This window comes from Microcaecilia unicolor, chromosome 8, assembly GCF_901765095.1.
Source record: "Microcaecilia unicolor chromosome 8, aMicUni1.1, whole genome shotgun sequence".
NCBI classification, from domain to species: domain Eukaryota; kingdom Metazoa; phylum Chordata; class Amphibia; order Gymnophiona; family Siphonopidae; genus Microcaecilia; species Microcaecilia unicolor.
In genome coordinates, this window is record NC_044038.1 from 145,701,395 (window position 1) to 145,715,590 (window position 14,196).

A 14,196-nucleotide genomic window follows, 5' to 3' on the forward strand; every position below is an offset into this window, starting at 1 on the left:
CACCAGACTCTTCCTCAGAAATATTTAAAATAATGGATGAGATGTTTAGCTACAACTGGTAAAGTCTCTTATGTCCACTCCTCCCTGACCACAAGGACCTGATCCTTTTGCTCCCGGCCATAGGGGGCTAACACATCTTCACTGAAAAAGCTCTAAAAGAAGAGAGAGCAGTTTGTAAAATGTCATAACTCTTAAGAGAGACTTAAGACTATTCTATGTATTTTCAACCGCTTTAAAGTGTTCCAAGGTTTGCTCCAGCTTTTCAGAATTCTCTGTCATAGCCTTAGTATTCAGATCCTGAGCCTACCATTTAGCATGTATTGTCCAAAGTCAGAGTTACAAAAGAACTGCTGCATGACAGCCATGCTATTCAAAAAAGTGTCCAGATAATAACTGTGGGGGGGGGGGGGGGGGTCTTACTAGGGAAGTATTAGTCCTCAATGGAGTTACGGCCCCCATAATTTCTGAGGAGACATTATTGTGTCCCACAATGTCCTGGATCAACAGTTCTCCAGGGAAGTCAGCACAGCTGTATGCTCATCTCCAGGGCCGCCGAGGGGGGGGGGGGGGAAGTGGGGGAAAGTTCCCCAGGTCCAGGCCTCCAAGGGGGGCCCGCACTGAGGTCTCTCTCTCTCTCTCTCCTGCTCCTGACGGGACCAGAGTGATTGCGTCCTGACAGAAGCAGGAGACAGAAAACACCAGCACTGTGGCCGGATCCCCCTTGGAGGCTGGGGAGGACCTGGAGAAGCAACTCCAGCGCTGCTCTTCTGCCCAGCTGAGCGGCAGCTTTTCCTCTCAGGGCGCATGCTCGGTTTTCAAACCAAGCATGCCCTGAAAGAAAAAGCAGCCACAGAGGCAGGCAATCGGCAGAAGAGCAGCGCTGGAGGAAGATGTCTTCTGCTGGCGGGGCCTCGGGATCCCTGCCAATCAACAAGGTATTTCAATTGTGGCAGCGATTGGGGGGGGGGCCAGCAGTGATGAAGAGGGGGTGGGGTGGCCGCAACCCGGGGGGGGGGGGGTGGCCCTGCTGACCTCTATTTAATGCATCAAAGGACACTCCTTGGTCTACCAGAGCCACATTGTTCTCAGCTATTATGGTACTTGCCTTCAGCACTGTGATCAGCAGGAACACCTCCACTCCCCCAGGGCAGCATGCTGATCTGAGGCCAGTCTGAGCAGGGACAAACAGGGAGAATAGTGCCATTGGGGCTGCACCTGATGCAGCACAGGAAGTGGCAGAGAATAACTCTGGTACGGAACCTCGACACAAGGGGCCTACACACTTATAAGCCCCCTCTTGGTACCTACCTACCAACTGTGTCTGAAATTGTTACTTGCCTTGTACTTGAATATTGTAAAGTGAGCAATTTTATCTAAAATCCAAATGTAGTAACGTTGTCATCTTGGGTTACCATCATATGTCAGAACAGCAGTTTTTCAGAAACTGACACATACAGCAGTTTCTCCTTCAAAATGCCACTCATTGAATGGAATACAAAGATGGGTTGGTCTTGTGTCCCACCAGAAGTTCCATGTGGTGCCACACAAAGGTGTGTGTGTATGTGTGTGTGTGTGTTGGGGGGGGGGGGGGGTGAGTTTGAATCCTTGACCAGAATATTGTACCCTGGGCCAGTAAGAACTGGAAAAAACTGTGGAGATAATGCTTACAGCTCTTGGGGATGAAAGCATTGGCTATTGCTAACAATGATATCTAGTCACCAGATGTTGAGGAGGAGTGTGCCTGGTTGAAGATGGTTAGTGTGATGGCTGACCTAACTGAAGGAAAGAGATAAAATATCCTGAAGAGTCATGAAAGAAGACTGATGGCATGGGCTCAGGCTGCAAAACAGGGGAGCAGAATGAAACTACTGGATCATGAAAATCCCACATAAAGCATGCAGATATAGGGAACAAAAAGATGGAGATACAAACAGGCACAGTCATTTCTTTAATCTTTTTCCTGAATACACACACATCTAGGGGGATGGGGGAGGGAGAGACAGCTGCAGACACAGATATTTCCTCCCTTGTTAATCAGCAAGACCTACCTCTGCTTTACGGATGCCTTCTTTCACTTCTTCGATTTTCAGCCCCATTCCCAATGCTTCCTCCTCTGAAGCCTTCTGCCTTCTGGCTTCCAACCTTAGTAGAATCTGAATCAAAAGAATCCCACAGAGATCTCACTGTTAACAGCTGCAATAAGGACCCCCATTCCTTAGTGACCACCCATCTCTGGGGTGAAAAGCCCTCAGGCATGCAATGTATCCTCTGTCACGTCAAGATATAAAAGCAAACCAGAGCTACCTATGGAGAAATGGACAGAGCTGCTTCATTGTGTAATTGTTGCAACAGGAAATTCCATACTTGAAAGTACGTATGTTTCAAGTACTTGGGGTCACAAGGTTGGAAATAGAACTCCTGCTGCATAGTGGTTTCAGCTATTCCAGGGAATTCTGGAAAGGACTCATCTGCTCTGCAGATTAAACCTTGGCCTAGATATGCAGATGTCTGACTAGATCATACAGCTGTGAACTCTACAGGCCCTGCATTCATTGCATCACCCACCATTCACTATCATCAACTCTCTGTATCTGAAATTAGATTGTAACCAAAATGAATCAGTTTGTATAATTCCATGCACATTAATAGTGTATGAAAACATTTGGGTCAATTCTCTGAGGGAGTCAACCGGATAGCAGTGGCTCCTACCCGCTTAACTCCCCTTGACCGGGTAACTGGCCAGATATTCAGTGGAATGTAACTAGACAGCACCTATTGAATATCTGGTCAGAATGCCCCAGTACTATCTAAGCAGCGCAGGAGCATTTGGGGGGCAGAGTTGAAAGCTATCTGGGTATCACTGACATTCAGTTACCAGACAGGTCCGACTGCATAAATAAGAGGTCCTAAACTGTGTGGATAGATGTCGGGTATCAGCACTGAATACTGGAAGTGCTCTGATAACTTCCAGCAGAAAATCTCTCTCATGCCTATCAATTAGGGATATTCTGGAAACCTGACTTGCTGGCATCACTCAAGGACTGGAAGTGAAGAGCAAACATTATGATTTTATGTTTGGTCTGTTTCAGAGCATTCACAACATTGATTTGATTTATTAACTTGATATAATGCTAAACACAAGATAGTTTTAAAGTGGTTTACAATAAACATTAAAATTATATCCAAAGCAATTTACAATAAACATAAAGCCAAATTCTATAAAAGGCGCCTTAAAAATTGGTGCCGAAAAAACTAGTGGTTAGCATGATTCTATAACCTACATTTAAAGTTATAATATGTGCACATGTTGTTCTTGTGACTAAATTTTAGGTGTACTCATTTAGGCCACCTAAAACCAGACCTAAATACCTGCACCTAGGTTAGGCACAGATTGGGTGTATTCCATAAGAACATAAGAGTAGCCATACTGGGTCAGACCAATGGTCCTTCTAGCCCAGTATCCTGTTTCCAACAGTGGCCAAGCCAGGCCATAAGTACCTGGCAGAAACCCAAATCGTGGCAGCATTCCATGCTACAAATCCCAGGGCAAGCAGTTGCTTCCCCATGTCTATCTCAATAGCAGACTATGGATTTTTCCTCCAGGAACTTGTCCAAACCTCAGTGCCGTAGCGAGGGCAGCTGACAATCGGGGCGGGTCGCTGCTACGCACCCCCCTCCGGGTGCAGCAAGGCAGTGGCGTACCAAGGGGGGGACGGTCCACCCCGGGTGCACGCTGCTGGGGTGGTGCCACGTGCACCTGTCCTTCGTTCGTTCCATGCTCCCTCTGCTCCGGAACAGTCCTGAGGGAGCATGGAACGAATGGACAGGTGCGCGCGGCACCCCCCCCCCCCCCCAGCGGCATGCACCCGGGGGGGGGTTCTTTTGCGTGTGGGGGGTGTCCTTTCGCCGGGGGGGGGGGTCCGCACTGCATCCGGGGGGGCGCTGCACCCGGGGGGGCGGGGCGCATCGGCGATCCATCCTGGGTGTCAGCCCCCCTAGGAACGACACTGCAGCATGGTGCACCCTCCCCCCTCTGGAGCGCACCCTCCCCCCTCCGAAGCACCCCCCCCCCCCGGAGCGCGTACTTACATAGGAAAGCAGCGAGGGACGGGCAGGAGGGCCAAAACCGCCCTGAGTGCATGTTGCTGGGAGCTGCGTTGGCTCTGCTGGTTCCCTGCTGTCTCTGCCCCGGAACAGGAAGTAACCTGTTCCTGGGCAGAGGGAGCAGAGAACCAGCAAAGCCGACACCCCCCCCCCCCCCCCCAGCGGCTTGCACCTGGGGCAGACCGCCCCACCACCCCCCCTTCCTACACCACTGCCAAACCTTTTTAAACCCAGATACGCTAACACTGTTACCACATCCTCTGGCACAGTTCCAGAGCTTAACTATTCATTGAGTGAAAATAATATTACCTCCTATTTGTTTTAAAGTATTTCTGTGTAACTTCCTTGAGTGTCCCCTACTCTTTGTACTTTTGGAACAAGTAAAATATTGATTTACTTCTACTCGTTCTACACCATTCAGGATTTTGTAGACCTCAATCATATCTCCCCTCATCCGTTTCTTTTCCAAGCTAAAGAGCCCTAACCTCTTTAGCCTTTCCTCATACAAGAGGAATTCCATCCAAGGGTACTCTCAATTTTTGTAGGTGAAAAATAAATTTCCTTACTAATTTGTTAATCTGGTATTCATAAGAGAGCCTTGAGTCAAGGATTAAAACCAGTACACTTGTCTTGATATCAAATTTTAAAGAAGTACCTGTTTCTGAAAAAAAAAAAAACAACTTTTGCTGATCTCCAAACCACACTAATTTTGTTTTTTGTGTGCCCAATCCTCCCTTGTCTCTATATAATATTTTAAAAAGAAGCCGTACTTTCCAAGGAATTTTGTACAGGACACAAGATAAATATACCATCAGTGTATGCATATTTAGTTCTTTGAGGGGTCATTTTACTAAGCAACGGTAGCTTTTTTAGATTTCTACTGCGAATCAGCTGGCTGTAATTGCTGAGACACCAATAGGAATATAATGGGTGTCTCAGCTTTTACCGCCAGCTGATTTCTATTGTGAGCTAAAAATGCTAATGCGGTTTAGTAAAAGACCCCCTACGTTTCCTCAAACAGGGCTTATGTACAGAGCCAACATAATTTTCGCAGCCCTTCTCTGGATCATCCCTATACTGTTTATTACAGAGGTAAGCAACTGTAGTTCTCAAATACCACACACCAGTTGTGTTTCAAGATGTCCACATCAAATATGCATGAGATGTCTTTGTATGTACTGCCTCCATTGTATACAGATACATTTCATGAATATCCTGAAAACAAAACTTACATGGGGCTCTAGAGGACCAGAGTTGCCTGCCCCTGGTATACTGAGCTTGGCTGATGTGCTGCCTCAGAACTGAACATACTACAGCCTCTGCAGACTTCATGCTTTTCCCCCTCAGCCTTTATTTTACAGTTGTTGGCATTAGCAACTTGCCTGGAACTTCTGCTGTCTGCTGTTCTGAAGTGGTCTGCCTAGAGGCCTAATCTTGAACATTTCATTCTGGGATATACCAAACACTCTTATGTCCTAGGTTCCTCTTATTTATTTATTAGGATTTGGTTCATGTCTTTTTCAGTTGTAGCTCTTTAATTGTGTAATTAGACCCTCTAAAACACATGCACAAATGAATACTTGGCTACCGAGTAGGCTTTGTGATCCATCTCTAAGGAAGATACCAACTGTTCAAAGAGCTCTTACCCGCTCTCCATGTGCCTTGAGCTTGTAATCTCTAGCAGCTCGTGATGCCCACCTCCGAGCCTCTTTCTCCAACCCACTTTCCCCATTCTGGCTACTGTTCCACGTCTCTAGGTGACATACCTAGGGAAGAATGCACATGAAATGAAAAGCAGTAACTGGATTACCAATTTACATTCACTGCTTAACTCCAACAGGGCTGTCTGGGATTATTAACTATTTTAAATTTCTAAGAAAATACACAATTTCAGAAACCTCAAAAATAAATAGACACATTTAGGTTACCTATTATTAGTTCACTTTTTTGGGATATAATGGCATAATGATTGCTTGGTCCGAGCACAGATGATGACAAGTGTAGCTTTTTTTTTCACTCTGCTTGAATGACAGTATTTGGAAATGCTGTATGCTTAGCTATGAACAGAAGCTGACAAAAACCTCTATAAGGTAGAAAGTTAAACCTAACATCAATGTATTACTATATCAAGTATATTTTTTATGGACCCTAAATATGAACACCATCACTCTGATATTCAATGCTATTTAACCGGTCAGGACGGCTGCTGACCAGTGAAATAGCACTTAACCAGCTATCCACTGATAATCAGCAGGGGATAACAAGCTAGCCCCCGCTGATTATCCCCAGTTAACGGCTAATGGCTAGCTGGTTATATCGTGTGATATAACCAGCTTTCTGATGACTTTTAGACCGGGTTTATTGGCCATATTTGACCACATTGCATAGTGGAATATCTTTGGCTGGTTTGAAGATAAACAGCTAAGTCTGAATATCGACTTAGCCAGTTATCTTCAACCTGGCCAAAAATAAACCAGATATTCAATACCAGTCACCGGAAACAGCCAGGCATTGAATATCTGGGTTAGCGCCGACCCGGGGAGTTACCCAGTCTAACTACCACGGTTTGAATATTGGCCTTCATGAATGTAGCAGGTGCAAAAGTCTGGACTCCCTTTCAGTTCGAACTTTGTCACATCTCCATTGACAAAAGTAGCAACTTCCAAACATTTCCTTAGCTAATTATTCTTGCTTTCGGAATATTTTTCATAGTCTAGCTCAGAAATATTCTTAGGTTTTCTTGTATGCACTGCATATTTTCAATAATATTGAAGTTGGGAGACTATAAATGCCATTCTGAAAAACTTCATTTCTCTTTCCTTAACTATTTCATCATTGACTTTGAGGTATGTTTTGGATTACTGTCTTGCTGAAACATCCAATCATTTTTCAAATTCAAATCAATTCTTGTGTACCACTAATATCCCCTTTCCAGAGTTCAGTGCAGTTTACATTCTAGGTGAGACAAAAGCTGATAATGTTAGTGTGAGGTATGAGAACAAATAGAGACCATTGGTGTAATACATGAGACCAAAAACATTATAGGAAAGGATAATGGATGATACTAGGAGGGAGAAGTCAATGGATTGTTATGAAGCAGTCTTTGGGAGGAGAAAGGTTTTTAGCCTCTTCCTGAAGCTAAGGTAGCTGTTTTCTGTTTTGATGGCAATAGGTAGAGAGTTTTATATTTTAACTCCAAGTACAGGAAATAGAGAGCTGAAAATCTTCTAATTTCAAATTGTCTTTTGAAACAGTGTTTTTTCAGTCTGTTAGACTGGACTAAATGTAGAGAAGTGGTCTTAGGGGTATGTTTACTAAGTTGTGTTAGCATTTTTAGTGTGCGTTAAATGTATAGACACCCATAGGAATAGTATAGGTGTCTATATGGTTAGGCATGCACTAAAAGTGCTAGCGTGCTCTTAGCACTGCTTAGTAAACAGGGGCGTTAGTCAGCAGCTCAAGGGTGAAACCCTGTAAGATTTAAAAACTAAACAAGCAGCTTTGAACCTTTCAGGTAGGCCGGCGAGGGGCATGCCGAGCAGCCGCACATAACATGGCGGCTGCTGCCCGGCAGCTCCTGCGTCAGAGCGACCCTTCCTTTCTGGCTTCCCCATCGGCGATTGAGATGACGTGGCAGGACACCCCCTTGCCGTTGGTTGGGAAGCCGGAAGGGGCAGGGCTACAGGGGAAAGCATAAAAGCTGCCAACGAGGGCTAGGGAGCCTCTTGTTGGCAGCGAGCGGCGCGGGAGTTTCAATCGCGGTATTAGCCGGCTATCAGATCAGCTGATTTCCCTCCCTTTTTTAATTTTCTCTGTTTCTCACAAAAGCCGGCCATTTCCCTTTCCTTTTTCGCGATCGTGGTGTAGCGGTGTCGCGCCTTTTTTAAAATTTTGCTTTTTCCACAGAGCCGGCCATCTCGCAATCATCACGGGCAGAGAGCGGCGCAGGAGTTTCCAACATGGCTCCCCACACGGTAAAACCTGCTTTTCTTTGTTTCCCTAACGCGTTTCTAGCCGGCTTACCCTGTAAGATTTAAAAACTAATCAAGCAGCTTTGAACCTTTCTGCTATGAGAAGTCTGTGCAGTTTGTTATGATGAGTTGAAACACTAGTATATTCTATTCAACTGTATTCTGTATGATTTGCAGTTTTTTCTGATATTGACACTTAGTACCAAGAAACAGAACGTTACAGTAATCCAAGTGAGGTAGGACTAACATTTGGACTAGCAGTGCAAAGGCTTTTTGGTCGATAGTTACAGGTATACCTAATATTTTCATAGTGATAACTAACAGGTAAGTCATATCTATAGTGAAGATTCTAATAGCCATAGGGTGATAGGGATTAGTCAGGATTAGGAATTCGGTTTTGTCTTTGTTTAGTTTTAATTTGAAATCAGTGGCCCAGGATTCCATCAGATCCAAGCCAGATTTGATAACAGGCAAGATTTCAACTATATTGTCTATAAATGTGCAGTTTTGTTTCATCAATCCAAAGCACTTTTCAAGCATTTCTTTTGCATACTGTAGATGACCTTTTGATGAAGTCAGAGAAAATATTTCCTTCTGATAACTCTCCCATGCAGATCAATGTTATGTAGTGCACACCTGTGGATAACCACTTTATGGACGTAGTTATCAAATGTGAGTTACTGTTAAGATGTGTTAATTTACCACTAACTTATGCTATTTTAGCACAGGTCCCATTTTAGGCAATGAGACCTAGTTACTAATAAACCATGATTGACATTAAAATAACATGTCTTAAGTCCATGCTTATAACTACCCTTCTTAATGAATGAAAAAAGAAATATCTCTAGAAATCAAAATCACTGCTATATGTAATAAAAGTGAGCCAATTATAGGGCAATCAAGCCATTGTGACATCACTGATGAGGATGGCTCTCAGGCATTGGTGGAATGAGACATTATGACATCACAATAGCAGCTCTGGTTACCAGAGACTGAAACTCTTCACTCTAAGGAGGGGAAGTTATCAATGTGGGCTACTGTTAAGATGTGTTAATTTACCACTAACTTATGCTATGTTAGCACAGGTCCCATTTTAGGCAATGAGACCTAGTTACTAATAACCATGATTGACATTAAAATAAAATATCTTAAGCCCATGCTGATAACTACCCTCCTTAATGAAAGAAAAAAGAAATATCTCTAGAAATCAAAATCACTGCTATATGTAATAAAAGTGAGCCAAGTATATGGCAATCAAGCCATTGTGACATCACTGATGAGGATGGCTCTCAGGCATTGGTGGAATGAGGCATTATGACATCACAATAGCAGCTCTGGTTACCAGAGACTGAAACTCTTCACACTAAGGAGGGGAAGTTATCAATGTGGGCTACTGTTAAGATGTGTTAATTTACCACTAACATGCTATTTTAGCACAGGTCCCATTTTAGGCAATGAGACCTAGTTACTAATAACTGGGGTTAACAGTAAAATAACACATCTTAACAGTAGCACACATTGATAACTTCTCCCCTTAGTGTCAGCTAACAACTTTGACACGTTGTGTGTGATTCTATTTTACAGATTCGACCAATTTCAGCTAGTTCTATCAGTGATTTTTGGATTGTAAATTCATTTCTTAACAGAATTTCTGGCCAGCTGGAACCATTTAGAGATGTTTAAATATCTGCCTCCTGCTCTGTAAGAGTAAATTATCTTTATTTTCAAATGCTCAGTTGCTTAAAGGAGCCTATGATTGTTGAAAAATAGAACAATCACTATTTGAAAAGAAGGACAGGTCAAAGTATCTGTTCAACCATGAAATTGTGTACATCTAATTTTAGGCCTACTGAGTCATTAACAATTTTTTTAAGTAGTAATAATGAACTTAAAGAGTCCAAATTTTTGCACCTGCTGTATTCATTATTACTTTCAATCTGTCAAAATCATCAAATAAACAGTTATCATGCATTACCATTTGCAGAAAAATGTTGTATTTAACCTAGTACCATATAAAGGTTGTATCAGTTTCTGTTGGATGCACTGAAACATACAATTGGACCAGGGGTGCCTAAACTTTTGCACACAATTATATAAGATTACATTCTCTCTCTAATACTAATAATATTCATTTCTATTCTGGTTTTGCAATGCTGACAGCCTACGCTGCCACATGGTTTCCTGTGGTCTGTACATTGAGCTCATGAGAGGGAGAGAAGACGTTTGCATAAGTGACAGGCACTGTAATTTGAGAAAAAAATGTAAAAAGGAGCTCACCCACAAGCGAAAAACTGCATTGGTGCTAAACTTGTTCTGTAACCCAATTCTACTCTAAGTAGCACAAATCGAAAATACTTAATGGTGCAATTAAGAAACTTTTGCCTGTGAGGGGCCTTTCCTCTGCAATCGTATGCAATTCTGTAATTTATTCGGTCAACTACAATGTTGAAAAACAAATGAGTAAAACAGCTTTCATTAGGTCCTTGAATTTCTCCACAACATTCAATTTGTAGTCCACTATTGAAGTTTAAAACATATTGATTTTGTTCTGTGCATTTTACAAGGGTTCTTGTTATAAAAGGGGAATGAAATCCTCACTGAATTTTAGGCTGCTTCACAGTGGCCTTCAAACTGAGTAAGTTGACACCTGTCATATTCCTTGTACACCCTATTCATACCCTCAAACGCAAGCTAAAACATCCAGTCAGTTTGCCCAGTTCTTCTGATGTTCTAGACATACACCCCCTCATTCTATAACTTTAGTGCCTACATGTATGCGTCATCCCCCAGATTCTATAAATCGCGTTCATATTTTTACGTGATCCTGATATCCACATGCAAATAAGTTAGTTAACGAGCTGTTAATCAATAAATGGCTAAAAATCACTTATTGATGTTAAACGGCACTAATTTGGATTTGCTCACGGATCTGGCCATATGATTCTATAACAATCCATACCCAAATCTGCCTGTGTGCCACCGAAAAGGGGGCATGGCGAGTCAGGGGCATTCCAATGAATTATGCATAGAGGCATATTTTCAAAGCACTTAGCCTTCCAAAGTTCCATAGAAACCTATGGAACTTTGGAAGGCTAAGTGCTTTGAAAATATGCCTCATAGTGTTATAGAATTTGTGGGATAAACTCCTATTGCAATACAAAAATAGTTTATCTACAATGTCACTATCAGAAACTTCCTATGTGACTGAGATGTAAAGATAAACCTTAATATCCTCACCCAAGACCTCAGCAGTGGAACTCGATGGTTAACATTTCATCCATCAAGAATTAAGCACTATCATCATCATTGGTCTTTTAAGTATATATTACTTTTATGTTTTTTATCTTTCTCATATATGTGCGCTTTTATCTTTGTCGGCTCAGGGGTAATTCATCCGACATGAATTATGTTTTGCAACTATGCTGTATCAAGGACATACTCCCTGAAAAATCAAAAAAGGCATGTAAGAGTATCTTAACTTTATCTCTAAAACTTATAAAACAAACAAGAGCCCCAAACTTTTAGACAAAGCCTCGCTGGTGTAAGATACTCTCTATAAAAGACTTTAATCACATTCTCCTTGATGGGAACCGCCATGGAGGATTTCAACAAGGCCTTTTCCATAACAATCCAGTCATCAGCTGAAATGGAAACCCCCAATTCTTTCTCCCAATTAACCTGATGTAAATTGTAGGGTGGAGCCTTTTTACACAAACAGCCATACAAACAAGTAATAAGCCCACAGATGTTAGTCAAGCCTTCACAAAGATCTTCCAAATCGGAACACAATTTTTAATGGAAGGGCTAGTCAAAAAATGCTTGGCCTGAACATAAGCGTAATGATCAGAAGGTGAAAACGGATAATCCTCAGACAGGGAAGGTATCATCAAAACCTTCCCCTAGGTATTCAACCCCCTTTGAGCTCAACAAGTAAAAACAGTTCCCCCAACTCCTGGCAGAAACAAAGGATACCCCGCAATAGGCATATGATGCGACAATGAACCCTGAGGGATGACAAATAACGAATCCCAAAAGGAAAGTATAGCAGCTATGGAAAGCCACAGTTCAGGTGGTAACTTGAAAAACTTTCTAGGGAGTCAAATCAAATGCTTCAATAAACAGGGACCAACTACAGTTTGCTCCACATGAACCCACAAATTATTAGGTGTGGCATGAAACCATTCGATCACAGCCCATGCCTGTGCCGCATGGTAGTACCAGAATAAATTCAGAACACTCAAGCCTCCAAGCCACCGACCTTTTACAAAAATTCCTGAGGAAGCCATAAACACATACTATTCCACACAAACCAAATAAGACAATCCTGAAGGCCAGACAAAAAGGCCCACATTAGGTGCAATAGAAGGACCTGAAAGATACATTAATTCATTTTCAAAGTAGCTATTCTGACAAACCAAAAAAGCTCCAGAGGCGCCCAATGCTTCATATCCCGCACCAACTCCTGAAGAAGAGCTGGGTAGTTAACCTGGAATATATCATGTACAGTGGGGGAAATAAGTATTTGATCCCTTGCTGATTTTGTAAGTTTGCCCACTGACAAAGACATGAGCAGCCCATAATTGAAGGGTAGGTTATTGGTAACAGTGAGAGATAGCACATCACAAATTAAATCCGGAAAATCACATTGTGGAAAGTATATGAATTTATTTGCATTCTGCAGAGGGAAATAAGTATTTGATCCCTCTGGCAAACAAGACCTAATACTTGGTGGCAAAACCCTTGTTGGCAAGCACAGCGGTCAGACGTCTTCTGTAGTTGATGATGAGGTTTGCACACATGTCAGGAGGAATTTTGGTCCACTCCTCTTTGCAGATCATCTCTAAATCATTAAGAGTTCTGGGCTGTCGCTTGGCAACTCGCAGCTTCAGCTCCCTCCATAAGTTTTCAATGGGATTAAGGTCTGGTGACTGGCTAGGCCACTCCATGACCCTAATGTGCTTCTTCCTGAGCCACTCCTTTGTTGCCTTGGCTGTATGTTTTGGGTCATTGTCGTGCTGGAAGACCCAGCCACGACCCATTTTTAAGGCCCTGGCGGAGGGAAGGAGGTTGTCACTCAGAATTGTACGGTACATGGCCCCATCCATTCTCCCATTGATGCGGTGAAGTAGTCCTGTGCCCTTAGCAGAGAAACACCCCCAAAACATAACATTTCCACCTCCATGCTTGACAGTGGGGACGGTGTTCTTTGGGTCATAGGCAGCATTTCTCTTCCTCCAAACACGGCGAGCTGAGTTCATGCCAAAGAGCTCAATTTTTGTCTCATCTGACCACAGCACCTTCTCCCAATCACTCTCGGCATCATCCAGGTGTTCACTGGCAAACTTCAGACGGGCCGTCACATGTGCCTTCCGGAGCAGGGGGACCTTGCGGGCACTGCAGGATTGCAATCCGTTATGTCGTAATGTGTTACCAATGGTTTTCGTGGTGACAGTGGTCCCAGCTGCCTTGAGATCATTGACAAGTTCCCCCCTTGTAGTTGTAGGCTGATTTCTAACCTTCCTCATGATCAAGGATACCCCACGAGGTGAGATTTTGCGTGGAGCCCCAGATCTTTGTCGATTGACAGTCATTTTGTACTTCTTCCATTTTCTTACTATGGCACCAACAGTTGTCTCCTTCTCGCCCAGTGTCTTACTGATGGTTTTGTAGCCCATTCCAGCCTTGTGCAGGTGTATGATCTTGTCCCTGACATCCTTAGACAGCTCCTTGCTCTTGGCCATTTTGTAGAGGTTAGAGTCTGACTGATTCACTGAGTCTGTGGACAGGTGTCTTTCATACAGGTGACCATTGCCGACAGCTGTCTGTCATGCAGGTAACGAGTTGATTTGGAGCATCTACCTGGTCTGTAGGGGCCAGATCTCTTACTGGTTGGTGGGGGATCAAATACTTATTTCCCTCTGCAGAATGCAAATAAATTCATATACTTTCCACAATGTGATTTTCCGGATTTAATTTGTGATGTGCTATCTCTCACTGTTACCAATAACCTACCCTTCAATTATGGGCTGCTCATGTCTTTGTCAGTGGGCAAACTTACAAAATCAGCAAGGGATCAAATACTTATTTCCCCCACTGTACATCCCGAGGGATCTGAATCCCC

At 43.1% G+C, this 14,196-nt stretch overlaps 1 protein-coding gene across 1 annotated transcript in view; it reads right to left on the bottom strand.

Moving 5' to 3' along the window:
* The window catches only part of FCHSD1 (FCH and double SH3 domains 1), a 151,580-nt gene that overhangs the window by 52,979 nt on the left and 84,405 nt on the right, over positions 1-14,196 (bottom strand). The window contains exons 11-12 of the mRNA XM_030213572.1: positions 5,751-5,870; positions 2,049-2,153 (exon numbers count right to left, since the gene is read on the bottom strand). Coding sequence (XP_030069432.1) covers positions 2,049-2,153; positions 5,751-5,870 — 225 coding nt within the window. The remainder of the gene's footprint in view (positions 1-2,048; positions 2,154-5,750; positions 5,871-14,196) is intronic.